This window comes from Salvelinus alpinus, chromosome 25 (assembly GCF_045679555.1).
Source record: "Salvelinus alpinus chromosome 25, SLU_Salpinus.1, whole genome shotgun sequence".
In the NCBI taxonomy this organism is placed as follows: Eukaryota; Metazoa; Chordata; class Actinopteri; order Salmoniformes; family Salmonidae; genus Salvelinus; species Salvelinus alpinus.
Window position 1 is genome coordinate 7,612,801 of NC_092110.1, and position 24,822 is coordinate 7,637,622.

General features: G+C 41.4%; 1 protein-coding gene across 1 annotated transcript in view; it reads right to left on the bottom strand.

The window, feature by feature from the left end:
* LOC139553069 (protein phosphatase 1 regulatory subunit 37) overlaps positions 1–24,534 on the bottom strand; it is a 69,719-nt gene extending 45,185 nt beyond the window's left edge. Inside the window, exons 1-8 of the mRNA XM_071365040.1 lie at positions 24,063–24,534; positions 22,879–22,976; positions 16,308–16,353; positions 15,033–15,133; positions 14,743–14,862; positions 13,156–13,303; positions 6,493–6,648; positions 5,942–6,054 (exon numbers count right to left, since the gene is read on the bottom strand). Coding sequence (XP_071221141.1) covers positions 5,942–6,054; positions 6,493–6,648; positions 13,156–13,303; positions 14,743–14,862; positions 15,033–15,133; positions 16,308–16,353; positions 22,879–22,976; positions 24,063–24,216 — 936 coding nt within the window. The 5' untranslated portion in view covers positions 24,217–24,534. The remainder of the gene's footprint in view (positions 1–5,941; positions 6,055–6,492; positions 6,649–13,155; positions 13,304–14,742; positions 14,863–15,032; positions 15,134–16,307; positions 16,354–22,878; positions 22,977–24,062) is intronic.
* Positions 24,535–24,822: the final 288 nt, after the last annotated feature.

The window sequence follows — 24,822 nt, forward strand, 5'->3', positions numbered from 1 at the left end:
TCACATGATCTGTCACGTGATCTCAGTGTATATATACACCTGTTCTGAAACGCCCCAGTGTCTGCAACACCACCAAGCAAGCGGCACCATGAAGACCAAGGAGCTCGCCAAACAGGTCAGGGACAAAGTTGTGGAGAAGTACTTTTTTAAAACTTTTGCAAGGCACTGTACAGACTGTTAGTGGAATTCCCGCAAGAGAGTAACGGTTAATGTGATTTGATGTTAATTATTTGACTAGGCTATCTGTATTTCACATTGTTATTTCGCTGAACACTAGATGGTTTCATTTTTGGGGGGGGCAGTGAAACGAGGCTACTCAGGCGAGAAAAAAACCTCACTCAAATGTATAGCCCCATTGGAAAATATAAATATATTCACATGTTCAAACACGTTCCCCAGTTTGGAATACCTGGTCTAAGTTTTAATCAACTTTTCTTGTTCTTTATATCTGCTTCTGTACTGTTTCCCTTTGACAACCCTGTTCTATGCCCATTAAACTCATTCAATGGAGGGCTTAGTGTCTGCAGGTTTTTGTTTTCCTTTCAATTAAGCCCAAGACAATCAGGTGTTGAGTGTCTTACTAATTAGTGACCCTCATTCATCAATCAAGTACAAACCCGCAGACACTCGACCCTCCGTGGAATGAGTTTGACACCTGTCACCTACAACCTGTGTCTAAAGTTTTAGATGTTACAATTTTTATTAAAATTGTATATTTTTGCTAAGGTGTTGTCTGGTCTGTTGAATTTCTCAGAATGTTGACTCAACTGAATAGGTGGCCTGTCACCAACCTGTCTTATCTTCTGGTTGAGGTGTAGTCTGGTAGTTACTACAATCATGTCCGCGAACACACTATGGTAACTAGTCATGTCCGCAAAAACACCACAGTAAATATAGCCTCGTCGTGAACCAGGCTACCCTAAAATGGGTAGCCTGGGGAAGTTCCATGGCAGAAATCAGCTAAAGAGGGGTTGGAACCCGGTGTAAATCAGTAACGACTTGCAAACCTGTCACACGAATCAAATGCGTTGCTGGTTTTCACATTTTGAGATGAGCTAAAGTTGCAGCAAGAGGGGATAAATGGTCTACAATGCTAGCCATATCAAGGATTATAAATCTGTACGTTTCTAAAGTAGGACAAAAAGTAGCTGGCTAGCTACAAAGAGGTTTGTTTTGAGAAAAGTAAGCTAACCTTGTAAGCTACCTAGGCAAATGAACTTACGCGCTAGTTAAATTTCTCTCTCGATTATAAAGCCAACATGTTAACCATATTATTGACCTACAATGTTAGCTTAGCCCAATCGCTAGCTTATCCAGGGTCGAGTGCAGTATAACTGCAGTACGCTACAAATACTGCAACCTATATATATATTTTTTTTACTGCAGTACTTTTGCAATAATTGCATTTCAACTGCAGTTAATGCACTTTTATTGTAGTTTCAAAACTGCAATCTTTGTTTAAGGGGTCTATGGGAACAACAGCAATCATTTTGCAAGCAATATTGCTAAAATGAATGAACTAAAATGTTACCTGTAATGCTCATCTCCTGTAGCCAAATTGTCATCTCATTATTTTCATACTGTAGCTACTTTTACAATGGTTGGGTTTGCACTAAACAATTGTATTTGTCAGCACATAAGCCATGTACAACATCTGGTATATGGTTTGCCTCATATACATTGTCTACTGGTATCATTTTAAATTGAGAATGTATAGCTCAAAATGTAAACAAATGTGGGTTTTGCTATTCTCTGCTTCAGATGACAGATGCCCATAAGGCCAGTAATGCCATCTTACTATAGACCTATGGCTGCATTGGCGATGCCTGCCATATGATAAGCTGCTAAATGGATTCAGATAGCTGATATACTGAGGATGACAATCAATAAAACAGATTGGAAATCTTACAAGTAGACATAAATGGAAATGTTCATTTGAAAATACAACACAGTAGCGCTGAGAGATTAACGGACATTATGAAAAAAGAAAAGGAAACGACTAATTGACTGTCGGTTCAATTATTTGAATAACACGAAATCGTGGAGAAAAAGGGGGTAAAAATAAAATAAATATTTGAATTCCATTTCGTTCTGTTTTTTTCTATGAGCTCAATGCGCATATTGCAAAGTTTCTCTAAAGATAAATCAGATCAAGCCAGAACTGTGCGATGTAGTAGGGAGTTGGTTGGCAACAGACTAATATTCTACTTAGTTTAGTGCAGAAAATGTGGTAATTAACTACAATGGCCATAATCCATTGCATGCCTACTTGGCCAGCCTGTGTTATAGGCCTGCTGCGTAAAAGAGACAGAAGAATGCTCGATCTAGAGGAGCATTTGCTTCGTGCGAGGTATTTCCACCTGGAAATGCACGATCTAAGTGATTTTATATTTGGTATTCAGCAGTCATGAAAAAAAAAGATTGAAACAAATCAAAAACCGGGATTATTTCTTAATCGAACCGAACTCAAAAAGCACTAATCGCTCAGCACTACAACACAGACACATTAGAGACAGAACCCCTTCCCCTCTTTATTGCAGAATTGTGATATGCGATTGACCAACATTGACACTAGTTCATTTTGAATAATAGTTGAACAATTAAAACAAATTTAAACACTTCACTTCAAAGAATCAACACTTCAGCACTTCAAAATGTACAAATAAGCACATACGTAAAGATCAAAAATCTTAGTCTAAACAACAAAAGATAATTGAGCAATAACAAGTATGCAAATATTACTAAAGCATAATTTCAGGTGACCAAAAAACCCACCTTACAATCTTGCTCCACTGATCCCTGATCTACTGGGTAGGCAGACATGTATTAGGTTTATACATTGTGTGTTGTGTTTAACTGTATTTTTGTATGCGACATTTGCTAAAATAGGTAGGCCTACACATATAATCCATGGCATATAGGATATACTCTTCGTCTCTTGGGACACTCCTTGGGAGCGCTCTCCATCTGCGAACAGGCTTTCAAAGCTTTCCATATCTGAGAACAGAAAAAGAAAATCACAAACAGGCAAACAGATATACTCAAATTAGAAAGCACTAAATAATATATTACTATTATATCTCTGTCCTCAAAGTTTTCCCCTCTGGGGACTGGAATTGGATACACTTTTCATAATGTCATCCCACAAAGATACCTGCCCTGTCCAGTAGCCTACACTCTCTGTTTACTGACAGCTGGAACTGCAATGTCACCCTCTTCCATGGCTGTTATCTACAAATGCATTTGGAGACTGTTTTTAATTTACAATGTACAAGGATTACATCAAGATAGCTAGCTAATGGGAAGTTAGCTAGCTGATGACATTTTAATTCACTTAGCTAAACAGTGTGTCAAGCTAGCTAGCAGCTCAGTTGAGTTAGCCTACAAAGTGGCCTACTGTAGCCAGCCAGCTAGCTAATAATACATTAACATTTAAAAACATGTATTTACTTACTTGAATAGGTTCTCCCACTGGCTCAAAAAAATAAAATAATGGACAATATTCACAATATTTTTGGTCGTATTAAAGCGCCGCCAGCAGCCATGTGGATGAATGGAGGAAAAAACTATTTAGTAAAAAAAAAAGGTGTACCACCAGAGGTATTGACCATATTGTGATGTTTGACTTCACCAGCGTAATCCACTTTCAATTTCACTAAATGTAAATCGCATAACTGTGGGCGACAGTTATAACTTAAAAACTAGCACTTAAAACTAGCATAGGCAACAATTACCCGGACGGTAAACAGTGGTGCACATAACACACAGCACCACTTCTACGGGTGTGTGGGGGGAGGGTTCATGAAATGTCACATCCAATCAAAATCTTGCCGTTGGGAGCCAGCGGGCCATTCAAAATGTTTTTGCAAAACAAATTCTCCAGACCTCCAAGAGAGGCGTGACCATGACGTGATTCTGGAGGTATGGCATCGTGAGACTACTGTAGTGTTTTTGCAAACATGTCTGTACAGTATTTACTGTAAACACTGCAGTATACTACAGTCATGTCAGCAAAAACACTACAATATACTACGGTCATATCCGCAATAACACGAATACTATAGTATACTATAGTCAGAGTGAGGAGCGATACACCAGCGTACCTCAATGCCACCCCCGTTCCACTCCTTTGGTCACCCGGCTGAGGAGGTAATGAATGAACGCGAGGGTGGAAAGATGCTGGCAACTGCAGACCTGAGGAAGTGCGTCTTCAGAGTTAATTTGTACAGTGGTGACTACAAACACACTCAAGAGCCCCTCGCTGTGTGTGTGTGGCACACTCAAGAGGCCCTTGCTGTGTCTGTGCTAATGCCAGCTCAGAGATGTGCAGAGGGGAGAGGGATACACAGAGGCACGACACGTCCGATGGACGACTGAAACCTTTCCCAGAGAGAGGAGATGCTTGAAGGGGAACGCAGGGGATAATAGCGACCAATTAAAGACTTGACTGGTTGTTTGAGGGTTTGAGTCAAGCATGGATGAGGCCTGTCGCATGTAAACCACTGTAGGTTTGGAGAAGAGAGCTTTGGGGAAAACACAATACAGGGCTTCAGTTAAAACCAAAAATTCTAAGACAGATTTTGAGGTTTCAGATGACAAAACAAATGGATTAAACAGAGTGAACACCCAGAACTATAAATTGTGAAGATGTAGTCCAGCCATACTCAACAGGCGGACCGCGGTACGAATCTGGACCCAGAATGGGGTTGGTATGGACCGCAGATCCCAACTTAAAAACAACTTTTTTTAACAACTCAGTCGGGCTTTCAATTTAATGTTTTTGAGAGTTGTACTAGTAGAATGTACAAGGTGCAATTTGTAAATGTTGTAGTGCATGGCAGCTTTCCTCTTATGTCATTAAGACATTAATTTAGAGAGCTATTTATAATCTATGTTTAACTAGCCCATGTTAGTTAGGCTAACCAACTAACTTACCTATCTAAATCTTGTAGTTATCAAGGCCAGCTTTGATTCCCATTGATTTTGTTGAGTCGCTCAGGTATCATATGAACACACATAAGACATGGATAAATGTGTAGAGTTGAAAGAAATTAGCTTAAAAACTGTAAAAAAAATCATTCCGCCAAAAAGAGGGGTGTGAAAAGTTTGGGTCGTGAGGTGGTGGTTTGCTACTACGCCGATAAATGACAATATCCATCAGAACATTTGCCAGATAGGACATTTGTGTGAACGGACCTTCTCAAAAAGTAGTTGAGTATCCTTGAACTAGTCCATTAAGAAGCAAAAAAATGACAAATAAATGCCTAAAAAGAGGAACTAAAACCGGAGTACCTATACCAATAACAAATATAAAACTCACAGAAAAAGGGAGTTATACTGTATAGTGATTTGTCACTACACTAAATGTGTGTTCTGGATAACATTACAACCCAATTACATTCTGTGACACCAAAGTGGTTCCATGTCCGACCCAAATAACCCGCTCTCACTCTGTTGTCTATCTCTTCCAACAGAGACAGCCCAGAGGACAAAAGGAAAAGAGAAATACAACAAACGAGAAAGGTTAATAACAGCTTTTCCTGTGTCATATTTGACAAGACCAGCCATTGGCCTAATTATCGTCATTATGCTTTGCCAAGACTTCTACTTCTCCTTCTTAGTGGCAGGCAGCATGATAGCCACTTCTAAACACATATCTATTATTTAATCAAACTGTTGGTGGTGGCAGAACGGAGAGAGCGAGGGGCACTTTATTTTTGGCCTGGGTGAGTTCTCTTTGAATATGCCAGTGGGCCAAGGCTTTTAATGTATACCCCTTTGATTTCCAAATCGCCACCACTCAAATGACAAAGGTGCAGTTTATGTTGCTAAAGGGAAAGGCTAAATCTGAGTCAAAGGCTAAGGGTTGAGCTAAATGGTAATCCAGGATCAACACAGCTAATTTCTGATACAGGATCAACATAAGATCTGTGTTCCTCACCAGAACTTTGGCTAGATGGACCAGTCCATTGTCAGTGATCTGGTTGTTCCATAGAATCAGAACCTTCAGTCCATCTGTCTGACCTCTCAGACCTTCACAGATCTCCTCCAGTCCTGCACAAGACCAGAAAAGAGAGATGAAACACTTAAGACTACAGTGCACTAGGCTAGTCCTAAAGGGCTTACATAAATGACAAGGGGAATTTAACAGTTTGCTGCTACCTCAATCTCTGTGAGTGATACAGAGTGAAAATGGTCCTGTTCTTTGACAGTACCAGGACCGTCACCTGAGTCTGTTATGGTGTTGTTGCTGAGGTCCAGGATAGTGATGGTACTGTTCACAGGAGCTTGGTTGCACCTTAATTGGGGAGAACGGGCTCGTGGTAATGGCTGGAGCGGAATAAGTGGAATGGTATCAAATACATCAAGCACATGGTTCCCATGTGTTTGATGCCATTCCATTCGCTCAGTTCCAGCCATTATTAGAAGCCGTCCTCCCTCCGGCAGCCTCCACTGGTACTGTTTCATACCGAATATGTTCTTTAAGTTTACCTGAGTTTGCTATGGTGTTGTTGCTGAGGTCCAGAGTAGTGATTGAGCTGTTGTATCTGAGCAGGTCTCTTAACTGCATAGAGTCCTGTTCGCTGTTCAGATTATTGTTGGACAGGTACAGCTCCCGGAGTGCTCTGTTGCTCTTCAGAGCAGCCACTATGGACAAAGAAACCAAAGCAATATTACTTTTTAAGTAAAGTTTGGTTTGATGGTAAAGAATCATGCTAGTCTAATAAATAACCTACTTTAGCTTAAGAACGTTTGAGACTAAACCATTGTATTTATAGTATTTCTCAAGAGTCAACTAGCGTTTCTCAAAAGCACAAATCTCCCATTATTCTACCAAAAATATTTCAAAGCATAATTTTATTGCACACTATCTCTCGGTAAATTGTACAGTGAAGTGTGTGTCTGTGTGTGCATTGGTGGGTTGTCACGCAGCCCAGCCTTAGCGGATCGATGCAGTAGATTTGATCAGGCCCTTTGGGCTGCATGTGGAATGCCAACATTGTCATCATGCACAGTGGGAACCAAATGGAGGGATCGCTGGATTGATCTGGACGACTCCACGGCGCGCGGCCCGTCGAGCGCCGCAATCAGGGCCCCTTCGATCGAAGGCAATGATCCACAGCTGGGCCCCCCGCAGAGAAGGATGGAAGCGAACGGGGGAGGACAGGGGGGTAGGCAGGGGCGACGAGGCTGGATGCACGGCCCAAAAATATCAAAAGGATCCAGGAGGGTTTAAAGAGATAGGGTCTCTGTCTCAGTGGTGAGAAGGAAGAGCGTGTACGTGTATGTGCCTGTCTCTTCCTCTGGCTCATTTACAGATTTACAGGTCATTGTCTCCTCCCTGATCACTAGAGTACACCGGCCCAGCCCCCTGCTGCTCACAGAAGAGGAACACCTCCCTCGGTCGTCACGGTTACGTCCCAGAGATGAAACACCAGCCAATCGATGAAGGTCACTGTCCAAGGACAGCAGGACCAAAGCCATCACCATGGAGCCGTAGGGTGTGACATCGGTGAAAGCTTTCATCTTAACCCTAAACTCTACTTGGCTAAAGGCCTTGTGGTAAAAATGATTAAAAAAACAAATTAGTAAATTACAGAAATATGATTGAAGTAAATGTTATAATACCCCTCAACATAACTTGTAAAATTCTCAAAAAGAAATTAAGGTATTTGTATATCTTGCTCCTGACCAAGGTAATATTATTGTAAGGGAAAGTCCAGTCCCTTTATTGGAAGTCCAATGCTGTGTGCTGGAGGGCAGTGTTGGCCTCTTGTGGGTGACATATGGGTGTCAAGCATACTGCTCCGGCCTGCGAGCCTATTCAGTCCAGCCTGTGGCTGGTGTGAGTAAAAAATGTACTGTACTGTGCAAAAGTTTTAAGCAGGTGTGAAAAAATCCTGCAAAGTCAGGGATTTTGTAGGCATATAGTCAGGTGTATGATTAAACAATTATACCAAACAGGTGCTAATAATCATCAATTCAATATGTAGGTTGAAACACAAGTATTACCTGAAACAGAAACAGCTGTGTAGGAGGAATAAAACTCAGATAACAAGGTGAGTTTGTCAAAAGTCATTCACCATGGCAAGACTGAGCACGGCAACAAGACACAAGGTAGTTATACTGCATCTGCAAGGTCTCTCCCACGCAGAAAATCAAAAGCAGACAGGGGTTTCCAGATATGCTGTCCAAACTCTTTTGCAGAAGCAAAGAAACGGGCAACGTTGAGGATGTTGAGGACCACCACTGCGTAGTGGTCGGCCAAGGAAACTTACTGCAGCAGATGAAAGACACATCATGCTTACTTCCCTTCGCAATCGGAAGATGTCCAGCAGTGCCATCAGCTCAGAATTGGCAGAAAACAGTGGGACCCTGGCACAGCCATCTACTGTCCGGAGAAGTCTGGTCAGAAGTGGCCTTCATGGAAGACTTGCGGACAAAAAGCCATAACTCCGACGTGGAAACAAGGCCAAGCGACTCAACTATGCATGAAAACACAGGAACTGGGGTGCAGAAAAATGGCAGCAGGTGCTCTGGACTGATGAGTCAATTGAAATATTTGGCTGTAGCAGAAGGCAGTTTGTTCACCGGAGGGCTGGAGAGCGGAACACGAATGAGTGTCTGCAGGCAACAGTGAAGCACTCCTTGCAAGTTTTGGGGCTGCATTTCTGCAAATGGAGTTGGGGATTTGGTCAGAATTAATGGTCTCCTCAATGCTGAGAAGTACAGGCAGATACTTATCCATCATGTAATACCATCAGGAAGGCATCTGATTGGCGCCAAATATATTCTGCAGCATGACAACGACCCCAAACACACAGCAAATGTCATTAAGAACTATCTTCAGCGTAAAGAAGAACAAGGAGTCCTGGAAGTGATGGTACGGCCCACACAGAGCCCTGATCTCAACATCATCAAGTCTATTTGGGATTACGTGAAGAGAGAGAAGCACCTGAGGCTGCCTAAATCCACAGAAGAACTGTGGTTAGTTCTCCAAGATGTTTGGGCCAACCTACATGCCGGGTTCCTTCAAAAAGTGTACCTTGAAGAATTTATGCTGTTTTTAAGGCAAAAGGTGGTCACACCAAATATTGATTTGATGTAGATTTTTCTTCTGTTCACTCACCTCTGCATTTTGTTAATTTATAAATATAAACTATTAACATGTCTATTTTTTAAAACATTCTTACTTTACAGCATTTTTTCACACCTGACTAAAACTTTTGCACAATACTGTATAATACAGTTGAAGTCGGAATTTTACATACACCTTAGCCAAATACATTTAAACTCAGTTTTTCACAATTCCTGACATTTAATCCTCGTAAAAAGTCCCTGTCTTAGGTCAGTTAGGATCACCACTTTATTTTAAGAATGTGAAATGTCAGAATAATAGTAAAACGAATGATTTATTTGTCACGCCCTGACCTTAGAGAGCCTTTTTATGTCTCTATTTGGTTTGGTCAGAGTGTGATTTGGGGTGGGCATTCTATGTTTTGTTTTTCTATGATTTTTTATTTCTATGTTTTGGCCAGGTATGGTTCTCAATCAGGGACAGCTGTAACCATACTTAGGTAGCCCTTTTCCATCCTTTCTTTGTGGGAAGTTAACTTTGTTTGTGGCACATAGCCTTAAGCTTCTCGGTTGTTTTTGTGTTGTTTATTGTTTTGATTGCGTCATCCTAATAAAAGGAAAATATACGCTCACCACGCTGCGCTTTGGTACACTTCATTCGTCGGCCGTGACATTATTTCAGCTTTTATTTATTTCATCACATTCCCAGTGGATCAGAAGTTTACATACACTTAATTCGTATTTGGTAGTATTGCCTTTAAATTGTTTAACATGGGTCAAACATTTTGGGTAGCCTTCCACAAGCTTCCCATAATAAGTTGGGTGAATTTTGGCCCATTCCTCCTGACAGAGCTGGTGTAACTGAGTCAGGTTTGTGGGCCTCCTTGCTCGCACACGCTTTTTCAGTTCTGTCCACAAATTTTCTATAGGATGAGGTCAGGGCTTTGTGATGGCCACTCTAATACCTTGACTTTGTTGTCCTTAAATCATTTTTCCTGTTACTTGAACTCTGTGAAGCATTTATTTGGGCTGTAATCTAAGGTGCAGTTAACTCTCATGAGCTTATCCTCCGCAGCAAAGGTAACTCTGGGTCTTCCTTTCCTGTGGCGTTTCATCATAGCGCTTGATAGGTTTTGCAACTGCACTTAAAAGAAACTTTCAACAACAAAGTTCTTGAAATTGTCCTTATTGACTGACCTTCATGTCTTAAAATAATGATGGACCGTCGTTTCTCTTTACTTATTTGAGCTGTTCTTGCCATAATATAGACCTGGAATTTTACCAAATAGGACTTTCTTCTGTACCCCAAGTTGTCACAACTGATTGGCTCAAACGCATTAAGAAGGAAAGACATTTTACAAATGAACTTTTAACAAGGTACTCCTGTTAATTGAAATGCATCCCATGTGACTACCACATGAAACTGGTTGAGAGAATGCCAAGAGTGTGTAAAGCTGTTATCAAGGCTTAGGGTGGTTCCTTTGAAGAATATCAAATATAAAATATATTTTGATTTGTTTAACACTTTATTTGGTTACTACATGATTCCATATGTGCTATTTCATAGTTTTGATGTCTTCACTATTATTCTACAATGTAGAAAATAGTAAAAATAAAGGAAAACCCTGGAATGAGTAGGTGTTGTAAAACTTTTGACTGGTACTGTATATGTACACAGTCCCTTCAGAAAGTATCCGCTCCCCTTGACTTTTTCACATTTTGTCGTGTTACAAAGTGGAGTCAAAATGGATTTCATTTGTCAACGATCTACACAAAATAATCTGTCAAAGTGAAAGACAAAGAAAGAAAAATATGATTGGAAAATTAAACAATAGTTGATTAGATAAGTATTCAACCCCCTGAGTCAATACATGTTAGAATCACCTTTTGGGTAAGTCTCTAAGAGATTTGCACACCTGAATTGCACAATATTTGAACATTGCTCTTTCAAAAATTCTTCAAGCTTTGTCAAGTTGGTTGTTGATCATTGCTTGACAGCCATTTTCAAATCTCGCCATAGATATTCAAGCTGATATAAGTCAAAACTGTAACTAGGCCACTCGAGAATTCAATGACGTCTTGGTAAGCAACTCTTGTTCTTAATCTATTCTGTTTCTTTTTATCCTAAAATACTCCCTAGTCCTTGCCGATGACAAGCATATCCATAACATGATGCAGCCACCACCATGCTTGAAAATATGATGAGTGGTACTCAGTGATGTGCTGTTGGATTTGCCCCAAACATAACACTATGTATTCAGGACATAAAGTTCATTTCTTTGCCACATTTTTTGCAGTTTAATGTTAGTGCCTTATTGCAAACAGAATGTATGTTTTGGAAAAATGGTATTCTGTACAAGCTTCCATATTTTCACTCTGTCATTTAGGTTAGTATTGTGGAGTAACTACAATATTGTTGATCCATCCTCAGTTGTCTCCTATCACAGCCATTAAACTCTGTTTTAAAGTCACCATTGGCCTTATGGTGAAATCCCTGAGTGTACAAAACATTATACACTGAGATTTCCATGACATTGACTGACCATGTGAATCCAGGTGAGAGCTATGATCCCTTAGTGATGTCACATGTTAAATCCACTTCAATCAGTGTAGATGAAGGTGGGGACACAGGTTAAAGAATAATTTTTAAGCCTTGAAACATTTGAGACATGGATTATGTATGCGTGCCCTTCAGAGGGTGAATGGGCAAGACAAAAGATTTAAGTGCGTATGGTAGTAGGTGCCAGGTGCACCGGTTTGTGTCACGTTCAAAAGTTTCCCATTTGCATCAAAAATGATCCACCACCCAAAGGGAACATCCAGCCAACTTGACGCGACTGTGGGAAGCATTGGAGTTAACATGGGCCAGCATCCCTGTGGAACACTTTCGACACCTTGTAGAGTCCATGCCCTGACAAAATTAGGCTGTTCTGAGGGCAAAAGTTGGGTGTGCAACTCAATATTAGGAAGGTGTTCCTAATGTTTTATATAATATATTTTTTGGGGGTATGTGGGTTTTAGAGGGGAAAAAAGCGATGGATAAAGTATTATTTTTTGCACATTTTGACAGTGAGGAAATACAATTAATTGTAAGTGCGGCACTCTGGACCTCGGTGAAGACCAAATGCGGGGCAAAATGAGTTTAGCATCTCTGGTGAAAGACCTGATGCCTGGGGAAATAACTGTTCTGAGGCCTGGTTACTGGTCCTCGTACCTGGCTACAGAAAGTCCTAGGTAGAGAGGATAGTGTCTCTGGCCACGGTGACGGTGTGGATCGGTGCGGCGGTGTGTAAAGTGACAGGCTGAAGATTAGGACATCTAATCCCGGGCCAGTCCCACTGTGAGGGTCACGGGGCCAAAATCTGCTCCTCCGCTCCTTGTCCTCCGTCATCTGTTCCTGTTGGCCACGGCCGAGCATGGACAACACCGAGTGCACACACATACACACACAAAATACACACAGACACACAGAAACACATATATATGCAGTCCCGCACACACACCCACACACACAGGAGATACTACTGAGCCCTATCGGGCCATGAAGAAGAACTCAGAAATAACAGATTGTGTGTGTGTGTGTGTGTGTGTATATGTTTATGTATACTTGTGGGTACCAGAAGTAAATAAACAAAAATGTTACCAACTGGGGACTTTTTTTTTAAGCTTAGGTTTTCGGGTTAAGGTTAGGGTTAGGGATTTGAATGGGACTGAATTGTGTGTCCCCACAAGGTTAGTTGTACAAAACTGTGTGTGTGTGTGTGTGTATTTGTACATGTTTCGCTACCTTATCAGGACCACAATTTCCTGACAAGTCACCAGAATGTCCTGACAAGGTAGGAAAATAAGAATATTTTGGAAAGGTCAGGACTTTTTTTCCCATGTCCTGAATTTGTTAAAATGCTATTTTAGGGTTAGGTTTGGCGTTTGGGTTTAAGAGTTAGGGTTAGGGGTTAAGGTTAGAGTTATGGAAAATAGATTTTTGAATGGGAACACATTTTTACTCCCCAAAAAGTCCTGATAATTCTCTAAAACAAAGCTGTGTGTGTATGTGTTATGCATACGTGCAGGGCATACCAAGCGTGAAGAGGGGTCTGCCGCTGAGGCAGGTGCTTTGGAGGTGCAGCATGGTGAGTCTGCTGCTGAGGAGGGCTCTTGACAGGACCTGGGCTGGATACTGTAGCAGGGCCACGTTACACACATCCAGCCTCAACAGACACACACTCTACAGAGAGACAAACACAAGGATCTCATCAGAGAGAGGGGGAGGGCGGGGGACAGAGGGAGAGAGAGAGAGGGGTGGGGAGATAGAGGACAGAGATAAAGGGAGAGAAAGTCAGCAAAACTTTGAGGGGATGGAAAAACTGAGATGGAGGGAAGGACAGGGTATGACAGGGACCGAGAGCGAGAGAGACGTGTAAGAGAGAGTGAGGGTCTGAGATGCTAGGTTATGGACTGGCCTCTGTACCTTACTTCTGATCAAACACTTCCAGAACCTGTCAGAAAAAGATGGCAGGGAGGGAGGGAGGAGAGGCTGAAGGGCTAGGCCGTGCCCTAAGTGTGGACTGAACTCCCTATTCTACCTCACCTTCAAACACTAGAGGAAGAGGGGAATGCCAGTAAGGCAAAACAACACTGACTGACAGAACGAGAGAGGTGGAGAGAGTGACAGAGCGAGAGTGTGGCTGAAGGGCTAGGCTGCGTCCCTGGTGGGGACTGGCCTCCATGCATCACCTCTCCTCAGCAACCACTAGCCCGTCTGAAGGAGGAGAGGAGAGGAAGAATATCAAAAAAGGATGAGAAGAAAACAGTCCTGAGTGACGGAGGGAGAGCGGCAGGTCTGGGGGCCATTGTTAGTCTCCATCCCCCCCCGCCATCTCTCCGTCCGTCTGGTCGGCACATCAAACGTGTCCAGATTTTTTCTCCCCTGCTGCATCCTCCATCTCTCGCTCTACACCAAGGTGATTTTGATTGATCTTGAGTAATACTGCCTAAGAGCCGGCTTTTGGTCTCACCCTTGAAGTCCATTTCACCACGAGGCAAAACCTCACCTCTCTTTCATCTAAGAACTATCACTAATTGAACAAACATTGAAATAAATGTATACTATAACTATCCGATTCCATCTAGCACTCTGAAACTCTAAGGAATGGTAGAGGTTGCCATCTGGGCTTATTTTGTCATTGGCAAATGACTTCTAGATCCCTCATCTGTTTGCCTATCTGTCTGTCTCTCAGACACAGTCAGCTAACGTAAGATGCTTGGGAAGATTTTCCCTGCATACTTTGAGTCCTGCCCTGGGCCCTGAGAGGTTTATCACCCCAAGGACACGACCAGGCTGGCAGGCAGGCCTTCAGAAATAGCATTTGGGATCAGCAGGATCATTTCTCCTGGCTCTGCTAGCTAATCAGATGCCCATGGTAATGAAGTCTGAGGTACTGACTGGGGGGTAATGGCACGTGCGTGCGCGATTGTGTGCATGCATGTGTGTTAGCTAACAAAGCTAGGCAGCTTCTCTGGGAACTGCTGAACTTGAATATACTTTTTTGCCCTCAATACTCACTCGTCTTACTTCTGGAATACATTCCCTCCTATAGTATGTACACTCTCTCACCCCTGGCCTAAATCCACACATAGAAACACATTACACTGAACTGCATGTACCTGCTTTATCAAATGAGAGAGGGCCTTCCAACCAGATATCCCCATGCTGGTGTTGTCAGAGATGTCAAGATGGGGGGTAGATTCATAATACAAAATCATATCCAGCAAGGATGATGCTCCCTGGAAGAAAAAAAGAAAAGGGAGCGAGGTTTAAATTCAACAGCAAAATAGTAATGGAGTTCCCAGTTCCTTTGATGGAGAGTAAAATCCGATACACAGGGACAGCTGAATACAAAACCCAATTGGAAAGTAAAAATGAAAAAAAGAAAGTTTTTGCTCATAAAACTCACATTTTCCTCCAGCTCTGCCGCTTGCAGATTGATGAAATCAAAGCTCAGTGATTTCAGTATGACTTCCAGAGCCTCGCAGGAAAGGTGGTCTAATCGCTCACCTGAGTAGGGAAAGCAATCAAACAGAAGATAATTGGGACTGTTTGCTAACAGTCAGATTGCCATGTCCCCAGTCAGGAGTCAATGTTATTTTGTGATTGGAATTTTAGGAAACTCAGGGAGGCTAGAGCACACAAAACAACCTTCCCCTCCTACCCCTCCTTTAGAAAACGTAAATCATCTCTTTATCTGTGCAATTGTTTACTTTCTGAATTAAAGTTGTACAGTAAGCTCTGAGAGAAGAAAAGCGTCTCCGCAGATTATGTGACTGGTAGTTAGTGCACAGTGTGATGCGACGACTCAGAGTTAAAAGGCGAAAGACGTTCTCTCTCTAACAAGATCCCATCCACTGTCCTCCTCCCTCCCTCCCAGTCATGAATTAAAGGGTGTCTGATTATTCAACACCAGATGACTTTTGAACAAAGAGAGAGACTTTGATGGCCGCAGCATCAGTCCGCCTCTCTTAGAGGCCCTAGCTCCTTCCTTCCTTCCCCTCATAAACTCTTATCTCCATGACCGCGAAGGGAGGGAGCAAACAGCACATCGCTGTCTCACAGCTCACACACATCCTCCTTTATTCATCATTAGCATAATCATTTGTAAAAAAAAAAAAAATACATGTTTAAACAATAATCACTTAACTGTACCGTAGGAACAGGGAGAACCGCAAGGAAGGGGAGGAACTGAAATCCCCTCTATCTAATCCCCTCTGTGTTGGGGAAGATAATAACTAATGCAGGGTGTCATCAACCCAGTGTGATGTCATCAGTGCGTGACAACTGAGAGGGGGGAACAAGATGACCCCATGTTGGAATCACACATCCCCACTGGGGTGGCAGCTCTCCTGTTACACTCATCAAAGGGGGGCAGGGGTTAACCCCCAACTGAAGCTTCACAACATCAGAGGAGTGATTAACTTCTACTGGTACTGTAAATGTATGTTACAGTAAACCGATGGCTACTTAGAAATAATCTGTATAATGTACTGGAATGTGATGTCTTTCGGGCTACTAACTTTCTAGTATTGTAATATTGCAATCTTACATTGTTATAACGGTTGTAATAGTCATTCGTGTTACACTCAACAAGCACCACACCACTCACTGTATAAAATATCGTATTAATCATACCCTATGTCGTAAATAAAGTTAGATCAAACATTTCACATTAGCTTACCTTTCAAATCCAGACATGGGGCCCTGCCATTTAAACTGGTAACCTGCTGATGGAGAGAGAAAATGTAGCATTTCTCATTAACATAAACAATACAGTTAATGTACCCCTCTAACACGAGGCCTCTGCATCCCTCCATGGCTCTCTGACTTGTTTGTTCAGAGTTAGAAGCTCCAGCTTCCACTGCCACCACCACAACAGCAACATGAGAGCATGAATTATGGATTTCACACAGTTTACTATTGATGGCAACACCATGTCCTAATTAACCAGTGTATATTAATTAGCAACAGCTGGTCATCTGTTGAGGCGTTCATTTGCCAAGCCACTGTTCCACATACATCTAATTTGACTACATCAATCTCCAAAAGGTGACATAATTGTGTGCATCGTGGAAATTGTCGTCTTTTATTCTCCTGACAGCCAGAACACAACAGCCAAGGAGCGAAAGAGAATCCCTCCTTACATGCAGATGAAAAAAGAATGTGATAGCATGTTCCCTCGTCTCCCCCCCCCCCCCCTCTCTCTCTCTCTCTGGAAAGGAAGGAATGCGATCATTTCAACTGTTTCTCCCTCACATCAAGTGGAGGAACCGAACGCACGCCGTCTTCGTTTTGCCAAATCCCACTGTGTGAAGACGCCACCGGCTTATTCTCATATACTGCCTGTTTTATTTCATCCTTAAATATGATTCGTTGTTGAAGGGACATGAGAGTACAAAATACCTTGAAGGAATGATTTCCTATATTTGTCTGTCTAGGAGCAGGGAGGAGAGACAATAGACCCCTTAAAAATGTTCTCAGCCAGAACCAAACTACATTAATCGATATAACATAAATAAATTACACTTTGTAAATAGAGGCGTATTATTGGTTATAATTACACATTTCCTTTGAAATGATCAGTGTGCAGAAACGCACCAAAACAATACAAGGAATAACGCAAGACACATGAGTGACGTGTCACATTCGCCTAAAAAGAACGTACAGCACATATTGTGCCAAAGACAATGTTGGCGGCAGAAAAGACTACACACACACACACACACACACACACACACACACACACACACACACACACACACACACACACACACACACACAGTCTAATAGGTTAGAGCCTGGAATGAACAGCATCATGTAGGCCTACTATGCCCTGAAACAGTACTCCCTCTCTGTCTGTCTCTGAAATGTGTATCCCTCTGAGAATTATCCATATTTTATTTATAGAGGAACCACCACCACAAAACAGAGCATGCATATCAATTTATTAAAACCCCTAATATAACATTATAGCAGTATGAGTTATGATATTGTTCTACTTTATGATAGCATCTCTTCTGAGTACCGAGCAGAATAACCTGAAGAGAGGATTTTATTGATGAGCAGGAGACATGAAAGTATTATACAGTGTGGTCGGTCAATACACTGTATATATTCTGTTTGGGATAGAGTACAGAGATGTGACAAATGTCTGTAAAATAATTTGAGGCTGTGCAACCACCGGCCGACCCCTCCGATCACACAAACAACCACACAAGTGCAAGTGCCCCCCCCCCCCCCCCACACACACAGAGTAGTTGCTTTATTTTCATCTTAATGAATTTCTGAACTTATGAGCCCCCTTCCTTTCCCTGTTGCTCTGCTGCTGAGATGTGCTGCCTAGCGTGGAGGAGAAAAACGAAGGGACCGAGTGCCAAACCTATTGATGTACCAGGAGGGAGAGGGACAAAATGAAGGGATAAAAAGAAACGCTTTCCCTCTCCCAGGCAGAGAGGGATATGGTTTATAAACTTGACTTCTGGCGAAGTCATCTCTGGTGCATTTGCCATTCATCACTCAGTCGTCGGTCCAGGAATCCCAGTCCCGCGCTCTGCCTTTGTATTAACAAATGTTTCACTGCAGCTTTTTTTTTTTTTTTTTTACTCATTTAATTAGTTGAAAAAAAAGTTGTTTTTTTTCTGAGCACTTTTCTACAGTTAAAGCTCTTAGGGGTTAAAATCACCAGCACATTTTCCATTCAGCATCTTTTCTGTAATAAAGGATAAATTATTTAAAATAACACGACCTTTTATCTCACACCCTTTGAAGGCAGCAAAAAAAAAAAGTAAATTGGGAGCGAATTAATATGCAAATGTATTCATTCCCAGTTAACAATTAGCAATTAAACCTGCAGTGTCTAGAAAGAGAAGAGACAAAATTAGTAACTTCATTTATCATTAAAAAAAAATGTAACGTACAGTACACAAAATTCGAATTGACTTTGAAAATATTTCCCACTGTCTTTCTTTGTTCATCTGTAATGATTTTGAAATGTGTGATAGTACATTTGGTAACATTATTAATGAGTCTTCATGTAAAGTACCTGTGTATTGTATCCCTAAATGCTAGATGTAAAATATAATGTTTATATTCACCACCTGCCTCTGCATGCTTCCGCTCTTCCATATGTGTGTGTGTGTGTGTGTGTGTGTGTGTGTGTGTGTGTGTGTGTGTGTGTGTGTGTGTGTGTGTGTGTGTGTGTGTGTGTGTGTGTGTGTGTGTGTGTGTGTGTGTGTGTGTGTGTGTGTGTGTGTGTGTGTGTGTGTGTGTGTGCGTGCGTGTGTGTGCCTGCGTGCATGTGTGTTTTTGTGGTGTGTAGCAGAGCTAAAAATATCATCACAAATATCATCTCCATACTACAGAAAGCACAGCATCAGCCAGGTCCAGAGGGGGGGGGGGGGTCTTTGTGTGTGTGGTGTGTGTATCAGTAAAGTCCAGAGGGTGTGTGTTACCACACATTCAAGTTTTTAAAAAGTCTGCATGGGAAGTTATTTAGACTGGATGGTGTTTAGATGTTTGTGAGTTTGTATCGTATCGCTGGGCAGACAGAGGGTTATTGCATATCAGAGACGCTGTGCTTTTCTGATGGATGCTGAGGTACAGGGCTCAGAGAGAGAGGGAGAGAGACAGAGAGCACAGGAGAGAGAGGGAGAGATGGGTACACACAGACAACAGAATTGACTCAAATGGGAACCGTTTGGTTTGAAATGTAAGCTATTTAAAAAAAACTATGCCTGATCTCTGGATATGTCAGATCTTATCAAGATGGTGCTGCTGCAACAGCAATATTACAACTGCAAATTAATTCAATAATCACTAATACTAATACTGCTGTTATTCTAAAATAGGAGTAATACTACTTATATAACATTTTTGGTTACTTATAAAATCACTATCTATTTCCCAAAACTTTCAAAGCTATTTTGTCCAATGTTGAATGTATTTGAATTAAACCAAAATGAACCATATTAGAGGGCTCCCGTCAAATTAAAATGTGTATTGAGAGGAGGCACCGATCCTTTCACTTCTAAAAAAGGATGTTTTAGTGAAGGTTTGTCTGAGCGTTACCAAACTACAATCTTGAGTGTGAGCCTGTGTAGGTTCCCAATGGCCTCCAGCCAAGCTAAGGAAAGGAAGCACTCTTCTCTTCAGGCTCTCACACTCCTGCGTTCAGATAGCTGTGGTTAGGGCATTGCCCCAGTAAGCGTCACCTCTTATCGCTGTCTGTGTTGTAATGAGCGAGGAGACATATGTCCGGTTCCCCTGTTTTTTTTTGTTGATAAGCCTGCATTCAGTCAGAAACATTCAAATCCCTTTCACCTCTCTCAGCTTTTATTTGCATCTGAAGCACTAACAACAGCCTTGTAAATAGTGCAACACTTACTTAGTGACATTTACCTCTCATCTGCCTATTCTCTACACCTGGGGAGACACAATAACAATAATTGAATGCATTTAATTGTTTTAATGTGTTTCTCTTTAGAATTACACGAGGCGAGGAAGAGAGAGAGAGATCTCTGTGTGCTGTGAGAGGCACACTGGCTGGCAGCAGCCAAGGATCATGTTGTAACGCTACCGTACCGTACTGTAGGTAGGCCGCTACAGCAGAACAATATTACCGCTAATCAAGAGAATGAGAAACCAGCAGGGTTTGCATCTAATGCACAAATATTTTTTCTTGTCTTTAAATTCCTTAGGGGGGGGATTTTTTGGGATGGATTTAGCCACACACACACAACAAAAACGACATTTCTGTGAATTAAACCTTGTGAATTTAACAGCAATAGAATATCACGTTGGCAGCTTTGCACCGGGAGGGATAATTCATCCTTCAATAAATAGGGAATTTATGTCGAGGTAATTGATTTCTCCTCAGTCCACTCAACTGAAAAATCTGCAAGAGAAATAACCGATATCTATTCATTAAATGATTCAACAACAAGCAACTAATTCCTAGCTTAGGCTACTCCACCTGGTGCCTACAACCCAGAGAGAATACTAAATCCTATATAGGTCATTGTGATTTGAGTCTTATAGTATTTTGGAATCATATTAAATCATTTCTGAATTTCACCCTTGTACTGTAGGTGAGAGCTCCAAATGAATACAGGACAATAATAAAATTGGAGGTGCTTTTGAAATTAATGAACATAAAAGTAAACAAATCATACTTTAAAGGCCAAGTGCAGTCAACATTCGGTTGTTCCTGTGTTTTGTATCATATTGTACAACAGTTGATGAAACTAACACTGTAAAAGTGAGAGAAAATGTCTTCAGTGTTATTTCCTGATAGTTTCTGGTTGAAAATATAATCTACACAGGACCTTCTAATCATCAGATTTGCGTGGGCGGGAGTTTCAGCCTCAATGATGACATCACCATGCGATAAATTGGTTAATCGACCAATTACAAAGAGAGTTCCAAACCTCTCAGCCAATAACTTCTAGTTTTAAGTTTCCCCTCCCCACTCAGACCACTCCCAGACATTCCAGCAAAATTATTGCTTGAGAAATAGTTTTTTGCCAAATTTGAATGGAAATCTATTAGAGTAAGGTACTTTATTGATGCAAACATGGCTGCCATTGGGCCATTCAAACAAAAATTACAACAGTCCTTCATGTCAAAGTCAAGTGTCTCAATTTGAATCTGAATGATTGCAGCATTTTGAAAAGTTAACCTTTCTACCCCATGCCTAAATAGGGCTTAACTATGTTGATAGGACTTATCAGAATTATGTAAATAATCACAGGATCTAACCCAGAAAATAAAGCTTCATGAAATTCCAGACTTCAGAGGGAAAATGAAATGAAAGCGTAAGAGAGTCTGTGTTTAACTAAGGAAGCCCAGGGCCCTGGGCTGAAACCCATTATTGTTTATGAAGATGTAACCAAAAGCAATACTGTTTTATCCACTTAAAACATTTCAAAGAAACAGCGAAAGCCCACGGGTACAATAAAAGCTTTAAATAGTCTTCAACGGCCAACCTCAGGGGGATTACCCTGCTGAAAATACCTAATTTAATAAATATGCTCTTTAAGCTCACACTCTCATTTTGCATACTCTTATTATGAATTCACTCTCAGCACTCTCTCTCTCGGCTAAATATTTCTCCTCTTAGCTACTCCTTAACCATACATATTTTACTCTTTTAGGAGGACCACCTACATTCATTTTGAACGCAATTGGGTTCATTAGTGCGTCCAACATAATACAGTGTGGGAATGTGTGAGTGTGTGTGCTTAATATAAGCACTGCTAAGTCTCTAATTTCCAACAAAGAATTCTCCTTGATCTAATCTTACATTTATGCAGGAGGGAAACTGATGTTCTTAACATGGCTGGTCCAAGTATAATAAGTAAGTACATAAAATAAATTATACATGTCGGAGTGCGTGTGTGTGTGTGTGTGTGTGTGTGTGTGTGTGTGTGTGTGTGTGTGTGTGTGTGTGTGTGTGTGTGTGTGTGTGTGTGTGTGTGTGTGTGTGTGTGTGTGTGTGTGTGTGTGTGTGTGTGTGTGTGTGTGTGTGTGTGTGTGTGTGTGTGTGTGTGTGTGTGTGTGTGTGTGTGTGTGTGTGTGTGTGTGTGCGTGTGTACACCCGCACTAGCCCATGTTTATTTGTTTTTGTCTACAGCTGTGCTATTATTTACAAAGCCACTAACTTAAATCCAATGTAGTAGTTAACCTGCTCTTAGCCTCTTATTTGCACAAGAGATGCAGTTCTAATTTTTTTGTGCAATAAGCCTGATTGAGGCTGATTGAACGAACTGATCCAAATTACCCTTGGAATTTTAATATGTGCAGTCACACTGTGTGTCTACTACTGTGAGTGTCTGCTAGAAAGCCAAGGGACCACAGTATCTCTGCCTATCTGTGGTAAAATCTTGTCTTACTTGACAAAAAATGTATCCTGTCACCACAAATCAGTATAGTCAGAGATTATTCATATCACTGGGTATTATACCGATATGAACTGATCATAATTGTCTTTCTTTTTCACTACTAATGTGCCACAGTGCAACATGTACTGTATACTGTAAAAAAACAAGGTTATTTGGGGATTATTTTGGGAGGGTTAAAACGACCCCATACCAGGTTTCAATTACTGGCAAAAATGGGTTGAAATAAAAGATTTTAGGGACAATATATATGAAATATGGCTTTGAAGCAGTCTTGGTTCTAGAAGCATATTTTCTACGGATGTACCATAGAATTACATGAAACTAATCTTTTAATAGGATCTCTGTGGAATGTACCTCAAGTTGTTCCAGAATCTTGGGTTTAGGTTCCACCTGGTGCTTGTCGCAGCTCCTCTTGTAGGCCTCAATTACCTCTGCCAAGGTGAGGCTGTCAACTAAAATAGAAGAATACACTCATTACCCACCTTAATGTCTCTCTGTCCCAATGAACTGGGAGCTCCCACTCCAAAGTGCTTAGGCCATATGGATGGTAAACTGTCCCACATCCTAAATGGCACCCTATTCCCTATTTAGTGTGCTACTTTTGACCAGGGCCTATAGGGCTCTGGTCAAAAGTAGTGCACTTATAGGTAATAGGGTGCCATTTTGGATGCACACTGTACACTTCTGATTGACTGACTGTGGGGAAGGGAGAAGATGTCAGTCATTTGGAAGTGGGAAGGGCAGAGAGAATGAGTATCTGCCTGATAAATCAACCAATCAAGCGATCAAATTCATCCAAGATGCCTTATGGAGTGAGCCTAGCAGGTGTAGCTAGGCCTATAGGACTTGGAAACACTTGACTCACTGACTGTCTCAAACTTGATACATAATTTCTGTCACACTAAAGTTATAACGCTCACAAACAATGTATTTCACACCACTTATCACTAAAACCATAACATGATAATGGCCTCCATAGTCATTCCAATGGTTCTGTAAACATCATGTAAGTATATCCAGAGAATGACAGCTCCCTCTAAACCAATAAAAACACTTATCTTGAATCTGATTAGAAAAGTGTGTGTGTGCGCGCCTCAGGATGCTTAAATCCTTGCCATTAATTAAAACATATATACAGTAATTAATTAATTTACTTCAAAACATTTAGGTCACTAGGAGATACTGCTGCGATTCTGTGTTGGTTACCATGTTTATGCAAATCACTAATAAATATAGGAGGGTGGGGAATCAGGGAGGGAAAGAGGGGAGGACCAGAATATAAATCAGGAGACTTGATCTTGAGACCATGTAAAATGTCAAAGTGTCCAATGAGTGGAGTATGAAACTGATTAGTGCTAGGTCTACCTTACATCAATCAGCCCTCCACACTACACAGAACAACATTAGCCTATGCCGACTGGCCTATACCATACCTACGTGCAGATTCTAAGTGGGCCTATATCAATCACTAAAAGTTATCCCTCCCTTATTCCCTCAGAGCCATCAAGGATGAGAAGAGGTAGAGGACATCAGCTCACCATTGATCGTGTCCTTGCGCTCAGCGAAGCCTGACACTATCTCCTCATCCGGAGGGAAAGACACATGCTTTTCACCTTTACATTTCTTTGGGCGCCAGGACGGAGACGGGGATGAAGTCTCTCCGTCATTATCGCTGTCACTGCGTCTAGTCATCGTTCGTTCCGCTTCCAAACGTCCAGTATGAATCTCCCGGTTGGGGAGGATATTTTTTGGATAGGGGCGCAATTGGATTCGAGTCACCAGAGCGCTCCGAGTTTTATCCGTTTACCGTTGGACATCTCAAGGGCCATTCTTGTTTTATACAGTCGTAGCTCACAGGTCATCAAACTACACGTTTTGTTATAAAAGCGATGGCATTGAATAAACTCCTCGTCTAGTGACCACAGGATTCAAACTCTCCCAAAGTTTAGGTTTCCAGTGCAACACTTCCAGGGAGATGCTCAGGCTAGAAACAAGATAGGGCTACTCATGTGCCCATATCTTATTCATGAGCCCGTGCCATGTGATGCAAGTGAAACCCGATATTTTCTAAAGCTATCAAATGGCCAGCAACAAGTACAATAATAATTCCGTTAAACTTGTATAAAATAGGTTACAATATAATTGATAATTATACAATATATAATATATATCATACAAATGTACTGCCTCCAATCTCTACTACCTTTACTAAACCTATCAAATGTTTCTACTTTTGCATGTAGATAGAGGTATACGCTGCTGCTGCTCTACTCCTTTATCCTCCTCCATCTCCTCCTC